The sequence below is a fragment of the Lithobates pipiens genome, unplaced genomic scaffold (assembly GCF_037356315.1).
Source record: "Lithobates pipiens isolate NorthernLeopardFrog02 unplaced genomic scaffold, aLitPip1_a1.2 Scaffold_23, whole genome shotgun sequence".
Taxonomy (NCBI): domain Eukaryota; kingdom Metazoa; phylum Chordata; class Amphibia; order Anura; family Ranidae; genus Lithobates; species Lithobates pipiens.
Genome location: NW_027507785.1, coordinates 79,573,385 through 79,598,458, shown reverse-complemented (window position 1 = coordinate 79,598,458; position 25,074 = coordinate 79,573,385). Strand labels below are relative to the sequence as shown.

At 41.8% G+C, this 25,074-nt stretch overlaps 1 protein-coding gene across 23 annotated transcripts in view; it reads left to right on the top strand.

Annotated features, from left to right (window-relative positions):
• Positions 1 to 25,074, top strand: part of CADPS (calcium dependent secretion activator) — a 624,105-nt gene that overhangs the window by 180,356 nt on the left and 418,675 nt on the right. For all 23 annotated transcript variants that reach the window (XM_077451917.1, XM_077451920.1, XM_077451911.1 and 20 more), the window contains exons 2-3: positions 6,045 to 6,158; positions 13,192 to 13,524. In XM_077451917.1, the coding sequence (XP_077308043.1) occupies positions 6,045 to 6,158; positions 13,192 to 13,524 (447 nt within the window). The remainder of the gene's footprint in view (positions 1 to 6,044; positions 6,159 to 13,191; positions 13,525 to 25,074) is intronic.

Genomic DNA, 25,074 nt, shown 5'->3' with positions numbered 1-25,074 from the left:
TACACAAAAGGCCTATTTCTCTCAAATATTGTTCACAAATCTGTCTAAATCTGTGTTAGTGAGCACTTCTCCTTTGCCGAGATAGTCCATCCACCTCACAGGTGTGGCATATCAAGATGCTGATTAGACAGCATGATTTTCCACATGTGGTGAAGTACATCTCCTTCGCATGAGTTCAGCTCATGATAAATAGGGGCAAACACAAAAGTGTTGCATTTATAATTTTGCTCAGTATATATATATATATATATATATATATATATATATATATATATATATATATATTTATATATATATATATATTACTTTTTTTAAACAGAAAACAGTTGAGCAAGAAAAAAAAACCCTGCCTTTCAAAACATTATTTTTTGGTTCTCTTTTTTCCACTTGAAATGTGTAATTCGGTAAACACAAATCTCCTGAGTACTTAAGATACACAGCCTAAGCTCCCCATGCCGGCCGAAGTGCAGGAAACAAATGCATATTTACAGTTGGATTGCAGACTCGCTAGAATTTTTATGCTTGTAATATGGAATTGTGAAATCCAGCAGCAGAGAGCTTGCTTTAGATCTTTTTGTGTGGTCACTGATCCCTTGCTGCATAAAAGAAGGTGCCAGGTGTTGGAAATAAAGAGAGTTGATCTACATAAACAAAATATCCAGAATGCAAGTGCCAAAGAAGCTTATGAATACTTCATTTTTGTAAAGAATTCTGTCATCTAAATGCGTAAAAAAAAAAAAAGTAAATCAGACACTGAGTTATGCTGTATGATTTAATGATGCCATTACTGCCCAGTAAAATGACTGGTTCCATTCCCTTTCAAAGTTAAAAGCATCTTGTTGTAAGCCAGTGGCACCTGAGTTCATCTGCTTTGGGTGTGCTCTCTTTAGCTAACCTATAGTGTTCTGCAAATCCTTTGTTGTCTGTTAAATTTATGTTTGTAAAACAACAAATATATATATATATATATATATATATATATATATATATATATATATTTTTTTTTTTTTTATATGCTGTATTTTCAGTACAGCCTGGTGACCTCGCTGCCCTCATTCTGTGATTGAACAATGAAGGAGCAGCAGTGGAATGATGAGGTCATTTATATCTCTCTTTCTGTTAGCATGTGCCTTGTTAGCACATGTACTCTTCAGCACACCCAATTGGCTCCTAATGCGGGCCCTTCCTTTTCCGGTGGTGCTGTGCAAAGAATGAAAAGTGGTTGATACTAATTTCAATTCAAATATCTTAGTTGCATTTAAACATATTTTTATTTTAGAGGATACATACCTGCATTTATTGGTGGCGGAAGCTTAGCTGTAAGGCTTCTCTGAGTGCTTGAATGTATTCAGTCCTTGTACATTGTAGTTTCAGACACGAAGACCCAGGACGTGTTAGCCCTTGTACACACGATTGGAGATTCCAACGGAATGTGTGTGATCTGCATCGGACTGTTTCTGTTGGAATATCCGTCGGACCAAATTTTCCAACTTGCCGGAAATATTTTCAGACAAAATGCTCCGATCGGACATACTCCGATCATGTGTAGAGAATTCCGATTGGACAAAGTGCCACGCATGCTCATATCAAATTCCTACATCAAAGCTATTGGCTACTAGCCTGAATGTAGTCCCATTACGTCATCATGTTCTGAAAGATCGGATTTTCCGACAACTTTGTCCGACCGTGTGTATGCAACAGTTTCGGACAAGATCCGTCGGACAAAATCCGACAGACAAAATCCGACGGATTTGGTTGTCGGAATCTCCGACCGTGTGTACAAGGGCTTAGATGGATCACAGAAAAGAGTTACAAGCACGTCATTTGGAACTTGTGTTTATGGGATTTTAATATTTGTATTTAAATCTCAGTAGTTCTAAAGGCAACAATTCAAGTACAGGTACAAAGATCAGTACAGTTGGCATCCAAGAATTGGATGCAAACATATCTCAAAAATAATAGGCAAGTTAAGCCAACAAGGTTATGAGACCATAGAACTAATTGTCCACTTTCCCTCTCTCTGACGTAGATATAATACACGGCGTAAAAGACACAAGGGGCAACAACTATCATACTGATGAAAATAGAGGAGGATTTGCCTCCTAACAATGTTCTAGAGATAAGGAAAGAGAAAGAAAAAGTATTTCTCTATAATTGCAAAAAAGGTGAAAAGGACTGCCTCCAAGCTCGCTAGTCAATAGATATATATCTGATCCATAGATCCCAGTCTTGTCAAGTTTCGTTGTGGTGTTATGGAGGGTACAGGTGAGTCTATCATTAACCATAATCCAATTAAGCCTGCGATTGACATATTCAAGTGGTACCACAAGCCGCTTCCAGTGTTCGCTATCATTAACCTAGCTGCTAAAGTCATATACAAAATCAATCACCTAGAGTTCTTTGGGACCTCCAGGGGTAAATTCCTGGAATAAAGTAAATCATGGTGTTATACGGATATGTACCCATGTGACTGAAAGGATGAGGCCAAAGATTCTAAACCAAAATTTGACTACTTTAGGGCATTGCCACCAGATGCGGTACATGGTCACAAGTTGGCCACCTTGCCTAAAACTGTCAGGTGAGACCGTCAGGTGCATTTTCACAATTCTCATGGGCATGAGGTACCATCTTAGTAGCGTCTTATAGTTAGATTCTATCAACGATGTGTTGACTGAGATTTTGGACAGATCATTAGCTAACTCCTGCCATTCAGTTAATTCTAATGAAATGTTCAGTTGTGTACCATAAGAGTACCAAATGCAACCTGGATTTGGAGGTTGTGGAGAATATGTCTGTCTCCGCACAGGTTCATGTGTTAGTCCATCGTCACTGTTGATGCTTGAGGAAGCCCATTTCAAGTTCCATTTTTAAAGAATCAGAACAATTAGGGTAATATATGCGTACATACTGTGTATCATAAGTGTAAATCCTGTGTATCATCAGTGTTGCAAAGGTGCCCTTTAATTTGTAAGGTCCCAGGTCATTGGAATGAGGCTGAAGTGAACAATGATCCAATAAGCTTGAGCCTTTTGGATATTTAATACCTTTCATGATCAATGATCACTTATTTAGATTAATGTGTAGCTCAGACTTCACTCACAGCTGGATCGAGAGATACACAGCTGCGAAAGTATGTGGAAATTTATAGAAAATCATGAGTACAAAGCATTATATTTACAAAGTGCTTCCTGAACTCTCTAATGAGTATTGGATCAATGCACAGAACATCAGGTTGAATATTTTTTGAACTCCTCTGTGGATTGACCAAATATTCATGGCACTTTGCTAAATTTCAGTTTTTTAACATAGATGCTGTATAAATATTTTAAAGCTTAGGTATTTTATATATGAATCTTGCCTTTATATTGTCTAGGTTGCATAATAATTAACATTTTGTGATTTTCATATTGTACTATCAATTCCTAGGCATATCTGACTACAATTAAAGTATAAATCCAACAAGGGTAAAAAGTAAGGGTTACTGGATACTGACAAAGTACATTTAACCACTTGCTTACTGGGCACTTAAACCCCCCTCAGTCCCAGACCAATTTTCAGCTTTCAGCGCTGATGCACTTTGAATGACAATTGCGCGGGCATACAACACTGTACCCAAATGAAATTTTTATCATTTTTTTCCCACAAATAGAGCTTTCTTTTGGTGGTATTTAGTTACAGCTCGGAGTTTTATTTTTAAACAAACAAAAAAAGATGCAAAAAAAAAATCACGTTTTAATAGTTTGTTATAAAATTTTGCAAACGGGTCATTTTTCTCCTTCATTGAAGTGCGCTGATTAGGCGGCACTGATGGCTGCATTGGTGGGCACTGATGGGCTGCATTGGTGGGCACTGATAGGCTGCATTGGTGGGCACTGATAGGCTGCACTGGTGGGCACTGATAGGCATAGTTAAGGCGGCACTAATAGGCACAGATAAGGCAGCACCGATGGGCACAGATAAGGCGGCACTGATGGGCAAAGATGGGCACAGATAAGATGGCATGGATGGGTGGCACGGATAAGTGGCACGGATGGGTGGCACGGATGGGCACTGATAGGTACCACTGATAGATGGGACTGATGGGCACTGATAGGTGGCACTGATAGGTGGCTCTGATAGGTGGCACTGCTGGGCACTGATGGGCGGCACTGCTGGGCACTTATGGGCGGCACTGCTGGGCACTGATGGGCGGCACTGGGGTGCAGCACCTTTGAGGCACATTGTGGGCACTGTGGGTGGCACTGTTGGTGGCACTGCTGGATGGCACTGTGGGTGGCACTGTGGGTGGCACTATGGGCACTGCTGGGTGGCACTGATGGGGGGCACTTACTTTTATTCAGGATGGCACTGCGGTGGGCAGGTGGGCACTGGCAGGGGGCAGGTGGTCAGCTGTATTGCTGGCCGTGATCGGGACTGATGTCCCGATCACGGCCGCCGGTGATCGGCTTTTTTTTTCTCTCCTCGCGCTGTCAGCGCGAGGAGGAATAATAGCCGATTACCGGCTCCGTTCTATCACATGATCAGCTGTCATTGGCTGACAGCTGATCACGTGATAAGGGGTCGGGATCGACCCCTTGCACGGATCGGTGATCAGGCGAGTCTCACGGACTCGCCGATCACAGAGCGCGCCGCGCGCGCCCCTTAGGGCGCGCGCAGGCCGCTCGTACCCGGGACGACGTCAATAGACGTAGTCCCGGAAAAGTAGATCCGCGCTAATGCCGTCATTTGGCAATAGCGCGGATCCCAAGTGGTTAAAATACAGTTTTTACATGGGGTCTAAAAATTATGCTGTAAAATAGTCCTGCAAACAACATTTTAGCGTTGTTCTATGTCATGCTGAATTCTAGGATTATCAAACATTGGGGTTTATTTACTAAAGGCAAATCCACTTTGCACTACAAGTGCACTTGGAGGTGCAGTCGCTGTAGCTCCGAGAGGGTCATGCAAGGAAAATAAAAAACAACAAGTTTGCTTGTACATGATTGGATGATAAAAATCAGCAGAGCTTCCCTTCAGATCTAAAGCGACTGCACTTCCAAGTGCACTTGCAGTGCACTTGTAGTGCAAAGTGGATTTGCTTTAGTAAATAAACTCAATTGGCAAAATGCAAGAAGAATAGGAATTGAATATTGGAATATTGAATTTTGATGTGTTTTGTGTATTTCTGGTATGAAACTTTGCCTCTGTGCAGGATGACCTTCCTGTAGTAAGACCACTCACTGGTGCTCTCTCTCTCTTGTACAGGGTCCCTGGTCTTGTATCTGCTCCCTCCTGTAGTTTTCTGCAGGCAGGCTGTAATAGGAGGATTAGGATTTGATGCATAGCAAAGGGGATTTCAATCTTGTGTGGCTATTAAAGAAAAAGTTTAAATAAAAGAATAAATAAATAAATAATAATAATTATTATATATATATATATATATATATATATATATATATATATATATATATATATATAAATACATATATATATATATATATATATATATATATATATATAATTGCATTTTTTGTGCCTGAGGTTCAAATTTAAACCATTATTTACCCTCTTAGTTCAGTATTGTAACTGTACTTTTTTTCTGCTAAAATCCTTTAGCTGGCAGCACTAGAAGAGCCGGACTGCTGCTCTCACACACAAGCTAAAACCCAGCTATCCTAGATGCCCCATAAACACTGATCTAATCAACATTTCTACTCAGAGAGTGAAAATGATGTTGATTAGAACAGTATTTAGTAGGGACCTGTTCCCCAACAGGAAATCAGAGTCATTGCTTTTCCATAAGAGCCGTGTTCTTACTCTCATATGTGCTGGTAGCACATGGTTGTAAAGTTAGCTGATAGAAAAGAAAAAAAGAGACATTTTATTAATGTATAAATGGTATAGCCTGGCTACATTACAGTAATAAATTAGGAGGGTTCAGTAGGGCTTTAATAATTCATTACTTTATTACTTTAATAATTAATTTGCTTTGAATGGCCTGTAAGGACATGCTGGTAGCTCCACCATGGAATCATGCTTAATACTCCATGTCTTCTCTCTTATAGATTAGTAAACAGCAACTGCAGACTGTTAAGGATCGTTTCCAAGCCTTCTTCAATGGAGAAACACAGATTGTGGCTGATGAGGCCTTTATGAATGCAGTGCAGAGTTACTATGAGGTAAGAGGTCACATTAACATTATTTAAATGTTACACCTGTGTCTTTCCAGGTAATTTTTTTTATCAATCAACTTACCAAATTTGGATAGTGTGTAGGGCTGCCATAGCAACTGTATACATACAAGATATGTTATGAAATTATTACAGAATCACTCCAGCTTCAATTGGAATTCTGGGGTTTAGAAATAAATTTACATTCACTCCTGTCTGCAAACTCATATCCTTTGCTAACATCTTTTAGAGTATGTGATACTAGAAGCACATGCAGCTTGATGACAATTCTGATGCAACTGTTAAAAAATAGGCATGCACAACATTGTCCCCCTGTACAACATTTTCAAAAGACGGGGAAAAAAACAGGGACACAGACAGGCATAAAACTCTGGCAAAGGATTTTGCCTTGTCTACTGTTCTACTGTTTTGCTGTTGGAGAGATCCCCTCACTTGCTGTCTGGTAAAATGTCAGAAACACAGGAAGTGAGGGCAAATCTTTCTAACATAGCACTAAAAACCTGCAAGTGGTTCTAACTCTGCACTACTCTATCCACAGTGAAGGCACTTGAAGAAGGAACTTTACTCTCCCCTATCCCCTATGGTACCCCCACCTTACATGTTTTGCTGGGTTATCCACAAAAAATATGTTCATATGCCCAGTGAATACAACAGTGTCTAGTAGGGTTTGACTGCTCCACTGCTCTTACGTTCCTTCACCTCCTTCTTCTTCTCTGATGTCACTCGGAGCTGGCTATCTCCTCTAGGTTCTTTCGGCCAACCCCAAGATGACACATATTTGCCATGGTACACCATCAGGGAGCTGCTGCAAGAACCAAGAAGAGACAACCTCCTGATGAGGCCTTCCAGGATACATAAGATAGGTATCCCTGGACACCATGGGCAGTGAAATACAAAGTTCACACTTAGGTGGGAATCCAGGAAGTATATGGATTTCCAACAAAAAGCCTCAATACTGGTATCTGACATGGTTCTAAAGGCAGAATTTTTTTTCTTTTGCATTCTATGCATTTAGGTGAACAACCTTCTGCAAGCAAGGTCACCCCCCGCCCAGCTTCCCTTACTCTTACCTGAGCCTGAATTCGATCTAGCAATAGTAAATGCGCAAGAACAATGACTCTCTCTGCATTTTTCCTACCCATTGGCTCAGACACAGCAGGGGGAGTTATTGGTTCCCGCTGCTGTCAATTGCAGCCAGTGAGGAGGCTTGACAGCTTGGCACGCTCTTTGTGTTTTATGGACAAAAGAGCTGGCTCGGGAGTGAGCACGCTCTAATGCCCTCATAGCAAATGGCTTGCTATAGGGGCACTCGGTATGGGGGGAGGAGCTAGGAGTTTTGTCGGGGGACCTGAGAACAGCAGGATCGAGGCTGGTCTTTGCAATGATTTTGCAATGGTAAGTATGATATGTTTAGTTTAAAAAAATAAATGACTTTACAGTCACTTTAAATAGAGAATCAGGCCATTCAGGGCTCTCTATACAATATACATATCCAGGTCTTTGTGGGTGTTGAAGTGACACCTCAACAGATAGTGTCATCATTTACGAATGCAAACAAAATCATCGTCTTCACCTTATTAGTCCAAGAGAACATTTTATTATTGTCATGGAAAGAATGCATCATTTCCTCATCGCCCCTATAGAACCCCTTTATCAAGTCAACAGTGACAACGTAACTGACCTGTGACAGTGACCTGATCCCCGGCAGCTCATTTCTGATTGGCCAGCAGAAGCAGGTCCCAAAAATATTTTGTGCTTCCAAAAAAAATTCATTCTTCTGTTGGATTACTCCACTTTGCATATGAAGTCTTTTTTTTTTAAATTATTACATAAGCCCAATAATATACTTAAATAACAAATCCTAAGATAAAATAAAAATATGAAAAAGTCTTATAAAACTCCAACCACCGCGTCTCTTAATGGAAAAGCGCTCAAAAACACGCTTCAATTCATGCGCCACCACTGTGTGAACAAGATGGACTCAGCAGTACCAGCAATACAATATATATATATATATACACCTTTGATAACTTGGAGTATCGCCCATTTTCTAATAGCAGTAGATGGGATCCACACACATAGCGCTTTATGGAAGTGAGCCAGACACTGATCTTTCAGTTACCTTCTCTCTCTCCCCCACAGCCCAGACCCCCCAAAAAATCCAAAATAGTGTAATTCTGTTTTAATAAAAGTATAAAGGATAAAAACAGTTGTATACTAACATTTATTGGTGGTCAGGTCAGCACCAACATAAACAGCCTGGTTTAAAAGATAATCTGCGCGCTGCTCGGACAAGCCTGCATGCGTTCCAGCTGATAGACTTGCTAACCAAACCTGACAGGAAGTGACGTCATGGATGGCGGTCGCGCAGCCTTAATGCATTTTGCATACTAGCGTCATCAGGAAGCTTGCCAGCTTTGGTTATTAAAACAGAATTACACTATTTTGGAATTCTATTTTTTCTGGGTCTGGGCTGCTGGGGTGAGAGAGAGAAGGTGACTGAGAGATCAATGGCTCGCTCACTTCCATAAAGTGCTATGTGTGTGGATCCCATCTACCGCTATTAGAAAACGGGTGATACCCCAAGTTATCAAAGGTATATATATATATATATATATATATATATATATATATATAGTGCCTTGCGAAAGTGTTCGGCCCCCTTGAACTTTTCAACCTTTTGTCACATTTCAGGCTTCAAACATAAAGATATAAAAATTTTATTTTTTGTGAAGAATCACCAACAAGTGGGACACAATTGTGAAGTGGAACGAAATCTATTGGATATTTTAAACTTTTTTAGCAAATAAAAAACTGAAAAGTGGTGCGTGCTAAATTATTTGGCCCCTTTACTTTCAGTGCAGCAAACTCACTCCAGAAGTTCAGCGAGGATCTCTGAATGATCAAATGTTGTCCTAAATGACTGATGGTGATAAATAGAATCCACCTGTGTGTAATCAAGTCTCTGTATAAATGCACCTGCCCTGTGATAGTCTCAGGGTTCTGTTGAAAGCGCAGAGAGCATCATGAAGACCAAGGAACACACCAGGCAGGTCCGTAATACTGTTGTTGTGGAGAAGTTGGTTGGTGATTCTTCACAAAAAATTAAAATTTTATATCTTTATGTTTGAAGCCTGAAATGTGGCAAAAGGTTGAAAAGTTCAAGGGGGCCGAATACTTTCGCAAGGCACTGTATAGTGTATATATATATATATTATATTGCTGGTAAGAGTCCACCTTGTTCACACAGTGGTGTAGTACGAATTGACGCAAGTTTTTGAGCAGGTTTCCATTAAGCGACACGGTGGTTGGAGTTTTATACTGACTTTTTCAAATTTTAGGATTTTTTTATTTAAGGATTTTTTACATTATGTGGACTGTGTTTGTTCAATTGAATTGAGATGTGTTATTGATGATTATTTTTCTAAGGTTTTGTGAGAGTTCCCTACATTTATTTACACGTTTTTTCATGTTGAAGTGGTTCGTCCACTTAAAGGAGCAGCTGCACATTTACATTTTTTGTTATCCTTGTGTCTAGGTTGGCACCAAATTTACTTTTATTTACTCAATACTATACTTAATTTTTCATTGTATTGTTCAAAGGTCACCAAATGTGAAATATGGCCAGGGTCGGAAACAATGTGCATACATGATTTTAAAACACAAATGTTTACAGAACTAAACTTTCGAATGGTTGTCAATAACTGCAGGAAACTTCTATTGCGATGTCCTTATCATTCACTATAAATCTTAAATCTGCTTTGGTAATCTTCTTATACATTAATAATCCAATAAGGGTATCTGATATTGTAAAGGTTATCTGCATGCTGTAGTGACAGTAAATGGTCCCGATATTGCCAGGAAACTGTTCTAAGATGTTTTATGTTGCGTGTCCCCTGACGTTCATCTCTCCTGTGCTGACTTTTATACTCTCCAACATGCTCGATGGATGATTAGAGCACAGCATGACGACCTGTAGATTCTCATATAATAGGAACTGCGGGTTTCTGATTACAAGGTAAATTAATATTCTGCAAAATATACAGTAAAAAGGGCCTGACATTTGTGGCTTTGTTGGATATATTTTTATCGTCTAATGCAAAACATTTATAATATAATTTATTGTGATTTGCAAACTATATAGTAGTAAAATAGGAATTAAAATAAGTGCTGTAATTAAGTCTGTCATTTATATAGCCGCACCCCCTGCCTTTCTTCAACACAACAACCCCTCGCCAGAACCCATTTTTTAAAAATTAATTTTACATGTAGCTTAAAGTGTTTTTCCACTTTTGCAATCAAATTTGGGGGGAAAAACATTGTAGTAAAAAAATAAATATATATATATATATATATATATATATATATATATATATATATACATATATATATTTCTTACCTTTTTAGATGTTTCTAAAGAAAAGGTGTAAGGCGATTGTAAGAATTTCTAGTCTCACAGTGCCCTTGTCCCCACACAGATTGAGCTATATCTCAGATACAATGCAGGAGGGCAGTTTCTAAATCTGTAACCCTTTTAGGACAAACAAGGTTCAGATCTAGTTTACAGCTAATAATGAAGAACTGCAAACACATAAGAGACACTTTATTATATTAAACAATTATCCACAGTCCCTTCCCAAACAATAGAAAGCAGGGACAGCCTGTAGGGATTTTTAAGCAAGAAAAAGCACTTAAAGCGGTCATAAAGGGCATTATTTTATTAATGAAGCACCCCGTTGACACCCCACAGGCAGGATAGCACCTCTAGAGGCTGGGGGTGGGGGTAAATGTCACCCCTTGGCTGAGTCCTAAAATGGGGGGACCAAGAAAGTATATTGGGCGCTAGACACTATTGTCTTTTTAAAGTTTCATTTTAGATAACTTAGGGTTGGGGTCCTAGATAACATAGCAGATCACTTACAGACTTTCCAGAACAGTGTCAGAACATTTAAGCCCACCCAGCAACACTGTAAGCACGTTCCTAAATTTCAGTGCTCCCTCCAACTGATTCACCTGGCCCTTCTGAGAGACCAGCCTTCTTTGTGGCTCTCTCCAGCAAGGGGCCTCCCCTGGGTTTCCTCCTGGGCACAGCTTCCTCCAAACCAGGCAAGACAGCTCCAGTACCACTTCAGCACACATTAGGCCCTAAAACAAGTTATTGGGCCTAATAACAGAGCTCTATCCAACAGCAGCTCTATCCTCAGGCCTAAACCTCCTACTGGATTGGATGAAGAAAATATAAACAATTATAACTTCGTTTTGTTTGTGACATCTCATTTTATGACCAGTGATACCAGTGACATCTACTGGAAACAGTGAGAAATCACATGTCAACTTAAAGCAGAGCTCCATCCAAAGGGGAAAGTTCTACTTTAATGCCTCCTACCCCCTCCCTTCACTAAATAGATCTTTTTTTTAAAGGAGGGGGAGCGGGTGCCTGGTTTTCACCTAGGCAATCCGATTGAAAGTGCTCCTCTCCTCCTTCTCCGCTCCCCCTCCCTCCCCGCATTCTTCTGGGACATTTCCCAGGTCCCATAAGATTGTGGGGCCATTCACAATGTGCAGGGCAGCTTGCACATGTGCAGTGGGCACCCAGCTGTGAAGAGGAAAACTGTCACAGCCAGGTGCCCACAGTTGAGATGCCAGGGACAGAAGACCAAGGGAAGGAACGGATTGGGTGAGGACATCGTTGGATCCTTTAAGTTTAGAGAAAAAACACAGCTCTGCCAAAAACAAAATTGACATAGTAGCCCCTGATTAAGACAAGGGGACTACATTAAAATAATATGGTAAACTTACTGTCTCTGTAAAACTCTATTGCGCAGAGCAGCTCGGAACGTTCTCTTCTGGGGTCCCTCTGCTGGCACTTTTGGCTACTCATCTTTTCTGTGTGCCACCATAGGAATTCGCTTTCTATGGTGGCACACCTGTAGGTTCGCCCCGGAGCTTGACTGTGTGCATTCATTGACACACATAGCACAGCTCGCCCCCCCACCCCCTCTCCCTCCTCACAGGATTTCATTGACAGCTGCAAGAGGCAATGGCTCCCACTGCTGACTTTGAGCCCGTGAGGAGGGAGAGAGAGAGACCAGCGCTGCTGCAGGTGGACACAGCGCTGGTTCTAGATAGGACTCAGGTAAGTAAAAAGGGGGGCAAGGGGGCAATATGGAACCTTTTTACCTTAATGCAGGAAATGTGGTCACTAGCAAGATCTCCTGGTAAGAAACTTTGCAGCAGATTCACAAAAAATGATGTGTTCAACAAAACTGTATACAGTAAGGTATAATACCAAATGTGCTGAAAATCTGATTTTGGGTTTTCTAGCACTCTAATAAAACCCATGTAGTATGTTAAAGTGCTACTTAACCCAGGACCCTGCATTCACTATATCTGGTCTCCCACAGTACGCAGAACACAGAAATGTAATTATTTTAGTAAATATAAACTGCTAAATGCCTTTTGTCATCAGCAGAATATAGAAGTCTTGTGACTTCTATCAGTGTCCGGCTGAGCACTGGTTAAAGTTTGTAGGAGGAGTTTTCATTCTCCTCTGACTGTCCCATGAGGCTGCAGAACCTCCGACCCTCTGTCTGGACAGTACTGATTGGCCCTGTGCTGATCACATGCACCCTCCCAAGAAAAAAAAACTGCCTGGCAATACACACCAAACTAAGCATGTGCAGAGTGCCCCCAAGGCTCAGTACTTTTAGGAGATGAACTGGGGGCAGTGGAAGAAGGGGAGGATCAGAAAAGCCAAGATCAAACAGCTTGTTTACACACTAGAGAGAATTAACCTCTTAGGTTCCACAGTGAGTATAAGAACCATGCTTTACTGCACATGCAGACTAATTTTACTGTTATGGGTTTAGTAACACTTTAAGGAAAAGATTTAAAACCAGTCGCCTGTCAGTATAAACCATAAATAGTCATTAAAATTTCTATTTCATTCATTCATTGGGTCTTTATTGACAGTCCTATTAAAAGCCAGTTTATCCAGTAATATCTGTATCTGAAATTGCAGGTTTTTCTGAAGAGTGACCGCGTGGCAAGAATGGTGCAAAGCGGGGGCTGCTCCGCCAATGACTCCCGTGAGGTCTTCAAAAAACACATAGAAAAAAGGGTAAGGAGTCTCCCGGAGATCGACGGCCTCAGCAAGGAGACTGTTCTGAGCTCCTGGATCGCTAAATTTGATGCCATCTACCGAGGAGAAGAAGACCCCCGGAAACAACAAGCCAGGATGACCGCCAGCGCCGCATCGGAACTTATCCTCAGCAAGGAACAGCTATACGAAATGTTCCAGCAGATTCTGGGGATCAAGAAGTTTGAACATCAGCTGCTCTACAATGCATGCCAGGTAAGATGCCATGTATGATTTATGGAGATTGCTCTGTTCCTTTGGGTCTATTAAATCTTTTATGTCAGATCAGAACTCAAGCAGACCAGTGCATCCATCAGCTGGGTTGCACGTTCTCGGATTGCCTAGCCAGAGATATGCTTGGAACAAAAAAAAACATTAAGCAGCTTAGCACACAGCTTTTGTCAATAATTACACTGTTATGTTTGTTATTCTGCCTGGGATAGATAAAAGATGATGGAGACAAAATGTACTCTATCCATATTAACCTTTATTGTGACAAAGGACATAATACCCAACAGTCCCAGTTTTACCGGGCTTGTTTGAAGTTGTAGTCAGTTTGGGGGACCTGGATACATTTTGGGTTGGGCTTAGTGCACTCTTCTTTTTAACATTCGATAAGAATGACAAATGTTTTTACATAGTTGGGAGGACAAATATTTTTGTTAATAACCGTACTGCTTCATTACTATTAAAACAATTTAATCCGGTTTTGGAACATGGCCCATAGTTGGATATTGTGTTCACCTAGGTACACTTGAATGATGACACCCTTTAGTAGAAGTTCTGCCTCTTGTGTCATGTGATTTTTGGGTCTGCTTTATATCCATTGAGTCTGATTTATGTTTACTGGTGCTTTTTTGACTGTACAGACTGAGAAACAACAGAAGAGAGATGATTTCATGTTTCATGAGTTGTAGAGATTCTTCCAATCCTCTCCTCTGCAAACCCCTCTTTCTATACTTCATTTGTTGAAGTTAGCTACAAGAGGCACTCCAGAGGTGGGCAGAACAGAAAAAAACAAATAAAATAAAACATTTCACAGTTTGCCGATTGTGAAGCTCGGTTCTGCCCACTTTACCCGGCTGCACTAGACAGTGTCCACTGAGAGAAATTATGGTAAATCCAGACTAGGATCTAGGGCTAGGAAGGTATGTTCTCTTGTTATGCCAAGCTAACTCAGGATGCCACCTGAGCTACAGGGATCCTGGTGAGCTCCCCGGTATCTATCCATTCTCTTTCCAGTTAAATGAGCCTGTTGTCCACAAAAAAAAAAAAACTATTTACAAAACGTTACCAACAAAAGAAGAAGTAATTGAAGTACTACAGTCTTTGGCAAAACCTTTAGCACTTCCGGGAGTATCAGTTGCCAGTATCCCCTGTTGCATACTGTGATCCCATTCCCATGTTCAATACGTCATTGCTGTGTTCTGAATAGGGATGGGCGAATGGTTCGGCCCGAGCATAAGTTGGGGCCGAACTTTAGTTTTGTTCAGGCGTTCGTCCAACAGCCGAACAAACGAGTAGTTCGACCGTTTGTACGCACCCCAAACCGACCACAATGCATTGTGGTGCTGAACAGTGCATTGCAAGCCCTGATTAGCTGAAGCAGTGAAAGCTTCAGCCATTCAGGGCACAGAGCACTGTCAGAGTCATGATTGGACACTGTCATTATGACTGTATCCAATCATGGCTCATTCCTGCTCCACAGTATAAAAGTATTCCTTCAATGGCAGCCATTTTCAGTGTGATTTTGGCGTGGAGAGAGATAGAAAAGGGCTTTGTTCAGTGCCATCAGTTAGTGTGCTATACTTTGCTATTTTGCTTCAATTGTCAGCGTAGTATATTAGTTTAGTGTGAGTCTAGGGATAGTGTGAGTGTAGTGAGGAGGACCATCATTCAGCTTTGCATAGTGTGCAGCTAGAGTAGGGGCAGCACAGATAGTTTCACCTGAGTGTAATGAGACCATGTCAGTAATCTTGACATTAGTGTATAGATAGAGTAGGGACAGTTCAGATAGCGTAAGTGTAGTTGAACACGTCTATTTGATTGCGTTACTGCCAGTATAACGCCATTTACTTCTTTGTGCATTAATGCCAGTTTAACGCCATTTACTTCTGTGTGCGTTAATACCAGTTTAATGACATATAGTTTTGTGTGCGTTACTGCCAGTTTAACGCCATATAGTTCTGTGTGCGTTACTGCCAGTTTAAAGCCATATAGTTTTGTGTGCGTTACTGCCAGTTGAACGCCATATAGTTCTGTGTGCGTTACTGCCAGTTTAACGACATATAGTTTTGTGTGCATTACTGCTAGTTTAACGTCATATAGTTATGTGCGTCACTGTATGTTTGGTGCATTATATTACAGTATATTATAGTGTATCCATGGAGTGTGTCTGTGTAGCTTGAGTACACAAATTAAAGTGCACCAAACACCTCTTTACATTGATTAAAGTGCATCTACGTACAAATTTCAACTTCTTCTTTACATTTGCTATAAGCACCACCCCCTCATCCGAATAATGTCTGGGAGGACAACAGGAAGAGGCAGATGTTCCCTTGGCACTGCAAGGGGACCAGCAACAAATGTTTTCACAGGCAAAGGTGGATGTGGTGGTCATTCCTCAAGCAGGGCATCATTTCCTCTGTTTAGTGAGTTTGCCTATGCTATTCAGCCACAGCATGCCGAGGAGGTGGAGGACTGGCTCACTAAACCTTCCTCATCCTCCTCATCCTCTATCATGCAAGCAGAGACAAGTGTGCAGCCCCCTGCAGTTGCCAGAGGGGATAAACCTGCCTCCTTGTCCACATCTATTTCTGTCATAGCCCCAACATCAGCCATTGAGAAGTCATTTAAGTTATTTGACCACAGCATCAGCCACTTGCTCCTTGATGATGCCCAGCCATTACTGGATTCAGATGTTGGTTCTGAGGTTGAGGATGACAGGAACATGAGCCTAGAGTGAGGGAAGAACACTGGTAGACAAATTGGTATTCATGTTCCCCAAGCTGCAGCGTATTGCCAAGTAAACCGGGATAAACCACCTGATTTGTGACATGCCCACTAGGTGGAACTCGACCTTGGCAATGCTGCAGCGGCTATACATGCAGCAGAGGGCCATCAACAAGTACCTGTGCCGCCTCGTCTTTTTTTCCCCACGCAATCGCTGCGTGGCATTGTAGACAGGGCACTGGAGGCAGAGCAGCAGGAGGAAGAGGAGGACTTCCTTTCCTCTCAATGCCCACTTTATCCAGTCACAATCATTCCTATGTCACAGAACACACAGGAGGAGAGAGGGGAGGAGGAGGAGGATTCTGGCACTTTCATAGGCTTCAAAGAAGAGGAAGACATGCGTCAATCTATAAGAGATGGCTTTCCAACCCGAGGACCCTTGTGGCAGGGAAGAGGAAGTTCCAGATGCTGTCATCCTGAGTGACCACAAGGAGTTTACTTCTCAAGCCTTGGCAAATTGGTGGCGCATGGGCAACCTCATGCTTCAAAGCCTGCGAAAGGACCCAACAATACGTGGCATAAAAGGGAAGGATGATTACTCATCCCGTCTCCACAGAGAGTGCAGAAGATAAAGTCTCTTGAGGATATGTTAAAAGATTTTATTGAACATTTTTCCTGATTTCCACAGACACACTCCTAAACCTTGAGGACACCCTTCCCAGAAGAGTTTAAGCTGTTATAGGGTGGTTCAACTCAATATTGAACCCTACGGACTAAGACTGAGATGCCATTAAAGTTCATGTGTGTCTAAAGGCAGGCATCCCAAAACCTTTGGTAATATAGTGTATACCCCTAAATAATATATGGTAGCACTAATTATGTTAAAATATGTCAAGGTTGAATTACTAAACTGGAGAGTGCAAAATCTGGTGCAGCTGTGCATGATAGCCAATCATATTCTAACCTCAGCTTGTTCAAATAAGCTTTGACAAAAAAAACCTGGAAGCTGATTGGTTTCTATGCAGATCTGCACCAGATTTTGCACTCTCTGGTTTTAGTAAATCAACCCCTTTGCAGCCATCTGTATTTTGATTATGTCATTGAATTTTCTGGTCACAATTTGAGGCCAGAGGTGGTCTAAAGGTCGAGATACTCTGTGCCAGCTTCATGGCTTATGCACTCTGGTCTTATTGTGATAAGGGTCACATGACTTGTTAAGCTCATGTACAATTATGGAGCTTTTCTAAGAGGATTGATTTCACGTCTTAATCATATACGGAAACCGAATTGTTCTGTCTTGTTGGTTTGAAGACTGTAACTGTTTGAGTATTCTAAAGCTGAACACCAAAAGTATTAAAAACATCATTTTATTTTGATATACATTTATTCCAAATTATTCTTTGCATTTTTATCATATTAATTATCTGAACACTCTTATATAAAGAAAACCCTGTGCAGTTGGAGAATTAGTGCTGTTTTTTTTGTTTTGTTTTTTAAAGCCTTCACCCCATCTCAGGAGAATACTTTTTTTCAAACAAATGAATAAACCATTGCGTATCATGCGCTCATCTCTTGCATGTGCAGCACAAGATTACTGGAAGATATCACAAAATCTCATGTGATTTCACAGATTAGGTACAAGACCTCCCTAAAGGCACTGATGACTTTGCCTTCCCATGGGGCATCAGTGTGGCTGGGGCTGCCTTATTAGTGCCTTGAGGGAAACCAGGAACCCAGATATCAAGGATAACATTCCACAAATGTGTGGCAGTGTTGAATTGTAAGTTGGTTAACTTGCTACAGATTTTCACTGGCAAGTTGTATACTTTTCTAGTTGACACTTTTCCAATTTGTACCAAATTTGTGTGGCAAGTATCTAGTAAGAGCAAAGTTGCAGTGGTGAGTCTACAGCAAGAGCTCTGCAAGTCTATGGCATGAAAATTCAGCCACAGTGACCCCTGTGGTGGGATGACTATTGCACAACATAAATGAACCAGAAGTTGCAGCAGACATGCAAAATTGTGAAACAAACTTGTGAAGCCTGTCAAGTCTAGCAATAGCTTAGCAAGTCAGTTTAAAACTTGCAGCACAATTGCTTGCAAGGAAATGGACACAAGAAAAGTATAAAGGAAAGGGATGGTCAGCACTCAGGATGACATCCAAAATAGTATTTCTTTATTAAATGCATGTACAAAGCTGTAAAACAGCCTACGCGTTTCTGACGTTGGTCCTTAGTCATGGCTTTAAGGTCCGAAACGCGTAGGATATTTTACAGCTGGGTACATGCATTTAATAAAGAAATACTATTTTGGATGTCATCCTGAGCTCCCGACCATCCCTTTCCTTTATTCTGGTATGTTGGAGGTGTCAGCAGCCTCAAGGTCTGAGCACCGGGCGGTGCTTTTATGTGGGAAGTTTGCAGTGACTATAAACCTGTTTTCCACAAGAAAAGTATGTAGATAAAAAAGGAAACTTCAAAAAAGAACACGCTAATGAAAATGTTATTAAATAGGGCAAATGTTCACTTTAACCAGCATCAACCCTTACCAGCATTTATATTTAACCCATATCTCCTGACTCTAAGCCTAAGTATAACTGAAGCACTACTCCCTATAAAACACAAAGAACAGAGAGTGCACCAGCCTTATCAAGATACTCTACCATAGCTAAAAGGTCCATGGGACTCTGCAACCTCCAAAGCCCAGGAGGACCTCGGGATCTCGAATACTGACGCGTTTTGAAGGATAGACCTTCTTCCTCAGAGCCAAACAATTAGAGTTGTTTGACTCACAGAATAAAGGTCTATTATTATAAAAATGGGACTACTTTACTATGCTTTGAAGTGCAAGCGATTCATATAGGATTGCTGAAAGCTCATAATCCAGTATTAGGCTGGGTTCACATTGCAGCGATGCGGGAACGCCGCGAATCCGCTGCGGGTTCCCGCATCGCATACCTCCCGGCGGCAGTTCACACTGCCCTATGGGAACTGCTGGGAGTGTCAGTGAAACGTTAATGACACCCCCAGATCAGTTTGCATATCGCAGTGCGATATAAAACCCGGACAGGAATCGGATCGCATGGTGTGAACACCCATGCGATCCGATTCTGCTGCGGACCAAAAAAAGGGTCCTGTGCGAGTTTGGGCCGGATGCGATGCAAATTCAGCCATACTATCTGTATGGCTGAACTTGCATCGCACAGAGATTGGATGTGATTTGCACTGCAGTGCGGTGCGAATCACATCCATTCTCATAAACCGCTGCAGTGTGAACCCAGCCTTAAGGTGCTCACCTGGAATTCAGCTTTAAGAACAAAAATGTAATATATTGTGGCTTACCAGTTCTTACATGTGGTGGCTCCAATAACACACTTTATGTTCTAGGCCAGGGGTCTCCAAACTTTCCAAACAAAGGGCCAGTTTACGGTCCTTCAGGGGGGGCCAGACTGTGGTCATTGGGCCTAGAAAAGATCCCAGTATCAGTGGGAAAAAACAATGCCCTGTCTTTGGTGTCCGTGGGAGGAATTGTGCCCCATCATTGGTGTCATTGGGAGGAATAGTATGCCATCATTAGTGTCATTAGGCCCCATTGTTGGTATCATTGGGAGGAATTGGGCCCCATCATTGGTGTCATTTGGGAGGAATAGTTGGTATCATTAGGCTTTGTTGTTGGTGTTCATTGGGAGACATTGTAAAAGAATGTCACCACCACACTCGTTACATGCCTGATGAAGGGGTCCTGCATGGCTCCGAAACATTGCAATCTGCTGTAACGATGTGATCGCAGCTTAAAAGCTCTTGACCCACTCTGGAGATTCTTGGTGTGCTGGTGACATTCTTTTGCTCTGACTTGACATGGTTCCATCTGGTGGTTGCTTCAGCACAGCCATTTCTACAGGAATGTGTACTTTAGGATTAGTGTGTTGGAAGTATTGGGAGGAATTGGGCCCCATCATTGGAGTCATTGAGAGAAATTGGACCCCATGATTGGTGTCATTGAGAGGGATTGTGTCCCTTTATTGGTGTCAGTGGGGGGAATTGTGCCCCACTGTTGGTATCAGTGGACAAAATGGTGTTCCAAGGGTCGGATAAAAGCAAGAAAGGGGCCACATCTGCCCCCCAGGCTGCAATTTAGAGACTGCTGTTCTAGGGTGACAACGCAGTGTATCTATGGAGGAGCAATGGTGTCACCTTAGAACAAGAAGAAGTGTGTAAGGCTTGCATTTAACTGCCCACCCCTCTCCCACTCATTTACCCTTAGATCTTACCTTAGTAAGAAGGTGTGATGTAGTCCACAGAGGTGAACTGGACAGGGTTGATAACACTGCAGACTGCATAGAGAAAATTATAGAACTTTTAACAATGGTAGGGGGTGCAAGAGTGCTTGCAACTGATAAGTAAAATATCAAATCAAACTTTTCATTTCCAAATTGATATGCATAATAAAAGTGCACTGTGCTTAGTAGCCTCCCTGGCGGTATGACTGTGTCAGATTTTTGATTTTTGATTTTTGAATCTCAGAGCGCTATATTGTTTTGCATAGAAATTTGGCGTTTTATATTGTAGGCTTGTAATTCTTAGGAATAACTGACTTAAATCTGTCCAAACAAGAGTCTAGTAGGCATCCCAGGTATGATAACATTTTAAACACAAAATCATAAATTATAATATAATAAATAACTATAAATAATTATTAAAAAATAATAATAAAATGAATTTCCCCACGGATCACTATCGCTCAATTCTGCAAGTGTTCTAATTTACTAACGCTGTTTTTTAGCTGGTCTAAATTCGATTTTGATGTAAAGGGACTGTTTTTGGATGCCATGGACATTCTCAAGTTTCCAGGTAGAAGGAACAGTATATGTAATATAAAAGTGCAGGCAGGGCTATGATTATCGCTTCCTGATGATGTTATAAGACAAAACATATGCCGAGTCGCATTCCGGTCATGTCACTTCCGGGTCCCAACTTCCGGTATTTCAGTAATACTGCGGTGGAACGCATGCCGACACATGAGCTCAGGCTGCGCGGTTGACGATCCCTGCATAGTAATACATAGGGATGCACCGAATGGGTTTTTTGGTGCCGAAACCGATACCGAAAATGAAAAATACACTAGGCCGAAAACCAAAACCGATACCGAAACAGCAACGATACCGAAAATGACTGTTTTTAAAAAATATTTTTTTACAGGAGGTGGTCAGAGACTGGGGACATGGTACAGGAGGTGGTCAGAGACTGGGGACATGGTACAGGAGGTGGTCAGAGACTGGCGACATGGTACAGGAGGTGGTCAGAGACTGGCGACATGGTACAGGAGGTGGTCAGAGACTGGCGACATGGTACAGGAGGTGGTCAGAGACTGGCAACATGGTACAGGAGGTGGTCAGAGACTGGCGACATGGTACAGGAGGTGGTCAGAGACTGGCAACATGGTACAGGAGGTGGTCAGAGACTGGCGACATGGTACAGGAGGTGGTCAGAGACTGGCGACATGGTACAGGAGGTGGTCAGAGACTGGCGACATGGTACAGGAGGTGGTCAGAGACTGCATGCATGGTATAGGAGATGGTCAGAGACAGAGGACGTGGTACAGGAGGCATCCCCCATTGCAGGCCAGTGTCCCCCATTGCAGGCCAGTGTCCCCCATTGCAGGCCAGTGTCCCCCATTGCAGCCAGTGTGCCCCATTGCAGCCAGTGTGCCCCATTGCAGCCAGTGTGCCCCATTGCAGCCCATTGCAGCCAGTGTGCCCCATTGCAGCCCATTGCAGCCAGTGTGTCCCATTGCAGCCTGTGTGTCATTTTGCAGCCAGCCTGTGCAGAGAAGAGAGCCGCCTCCGCCGCCTGTTTGATCACAGCGCCGGGAACATCACAGCTTTCATTTCAATAGCTGTGTGTTCCCGGCCGCGCACCGTCACACGCAGCCCCTCCCCCTTGTCCGGGCACTTTGATAGACAGATCATCCGTCCAATCCTGCGGATGATCTGTCTAAGTGCCTGGACAAGGGGGAGGGGCTGCGTGTGACGGCGCGCGGCCGGGAACACACAGCTATTGAAATGAAAGCTGTGATGTTCCCGGCGCTGTGATCAAACAGGCGGCGGAGGCGACTCTCCTGCGCTATACACCCCCCATGATGGGCGTCACCAGGGGCGGGGGGCGGAGCCCCGTCCCCACCCAGGTCACGCCCCATTTTTGGCTCCATTATCGGCCATTTTTCTCTTTCGGCAAATTGCTGAAAAGGGCATTTTCGGCCGATACGTTTCGGCAGCCGAAATTTCGGTGCATCACTAGTAATACATGCGAGAATCCTCAGTGCCAGGAGAAGGTACTTTTACATGTAAGCAGCCATTTGGCATTTGTATATTTGTTTTTTTAAATAAAAAATATTACGCTATAGCACCTTTTTATTCTATTTTTAATGGGATAACATGGTGGAGAGGAGGTTGTTGTATGGAAGGCTATCTTAGTTCATCTCTAGTTGACACTCAAGCAAGTTCAAAGACTGACAAACCAAGCCTATTCCGACCTTCTTTTTAGTTAGAGGTCGTGTCTTTCTGGTGAGTAGGAAATCTCAACCACACACATCGGGTGCAACTGCAAAGATTACTGCCTATGGTGATGGTGTTATGATTTGGCAATATATCACAGAAGAATTTACGGACTTGAAGGATTTTATTTTATTATATCAACTGTATATTCACTTAATAAGCATGTTACACTTTATTATACATATCGAGATGGAAATGAAAAGTTTGATTTGATGTTTGTGATATTTCACTGATCAGTTGCTAGCACTCTAGCGCCCCCTACCATTGTTAAAAATCAGTTAAGTTAGCATTGTCTACACTTTGAGGGGGAGCAGCTTATATTAATCACGCTTATATTAATCAAATTTTTCCTATATCTATGGTGCAAGGTTTACACATAATTTCAAAATGATAGAACTTGATTTTTGTCAGGATCAACATTTATTTTTTGCTAAATATATACTAGTTACTAAGGTATATTTAACTGACCAAAAGGGAGGAAACGAGTTTTCATGTTTTATTGGGATCTTTGGCAAACATTAGGCCAAGGCTAGAATGTTTGGATGCATAGTTAATTTTGTCCTTCTCGGGAAGCTGATCTGTCAGTCATCATTTTATGAAAAGTTTTCACATGTTTCACGGCTGCCACTGCTGCAGGGCAGAAAAACATAAGGTTATGTATCATGCGCTGCATGTTTTATTCATGCTATTTATAAAAACAAGGATTACCAATGGCTCGATATCTGGGCCACGGTTGTTTGCCTGCTGTCAGTGAATAAAGCCACCAGCTTGCCCTTGGGCACCGGTTTTCTCTCCATGACAGGATATGACATGCTAGGAATTCTAGAAATAGATTGGTGTGCCATGGAGCCTCGCAGACACAGATTAGATGTGATGTAATCAATCGTTCATAATGATTCCACCTTGTCATGTTCTACATTCAGTGCACTATGATGTGACTCTGCATAATGCATATATGAAAAAGAAATTAAGGCTGAACTCTGCACCAAAATAAAGAATTGAATCCATATACATATCTGCTAAATATACAGTGCTGTGAAAAAGTATTTGCCCCTTTCTGATTATTTTTATTATTTTTTTTTGCATATTTATCACACTTAAATGACTCAGATCATCAAACAAATTTTAATATTACACAAAGATAACTCGAGTAAATGCAAAATGGCGTTTTTAAATGATGGTTTCATTTATTAAAGCAAAAAAGCTGTCCAAACCTGCCTGGCTTTATGTGAAAAAGTAATTGTCCCCTGAACCTAATAATTGGTTGTGTCACCCTTGGTGGCAACAACTGCAAGTAAGCGTTAACTGAGTCTTTCAAATTGCTGTGGAGCAATTTTGGCCCACTCTTCTTTGCAGAATTGTTTTAATTCAGCCACATTGGAGGGTTTTCCAGCATGAATGGCCCGTGTAATGTCATGATACAGCATCTCAACTGGATTGAAGTCTGGGCTTTGACTAGGCCACTCCAAAACCTAAATTAGTTTGAACCATTTAGACTGTTGTGTTTCGATCATTGACCTGCTGCATAACCCAAGTTTACTTGAGCTTGAGGTCACAAACTGTTGGGCAGACATTCTCCTTTAGGATTTTCTGGTAGAGCTCAGAATTCATGGTTCCATCAATTATGGTAAGTCCTGAAGCTGCAAAGTAGCCCCAGACCATAATGCTACCCCCACCATGTCTGACTGTTGGTATGATATTCTTGTTATGAAATGCTGTATTCGTTTTATGCCAGATGTAACGGGACGCAAACCTTCGTAAATGGTAAATTTTTGTCTCATCAGTCCACAGAATATTTGCCTAAAAGTCTTTGGGATAATCAAGATTTTTTTTGGTGAATGTGAGATGAGCCTTTGTTTTCTTTTTGGTCAGCAATGGCTTTGGCCTTAGAACTCTCCCATGGATGCCATTTTTTCCCAGTCTCTTTCTTATTGATGAATCATGAACACTGATCTTACCTGAGGCAAGTGAGGCCTGCAGTTCTTTAGATGTTGTTCTGGGTTCTTTTATGACCTCCGGGATGAGTCGTCGTCATGCTCTTGGAGTAATTTTTGTAGGCCAGCCACTCTTGGGAAGGTTCACCATTGTTCCAAGTTATCGCCATTTGTGGATAAGGGCTCTCCCCATGGTTCACTGGAGTTTCAAAGCTTTAGAAATGGCTTTGAAAGCCTTACTAGACTGATACATGTACATTACTTTATTTCTAATCTCTTCTTGAATTTTTTTAGATTGTGGCACGATGTGTGGCTTTTTGTGATCTTT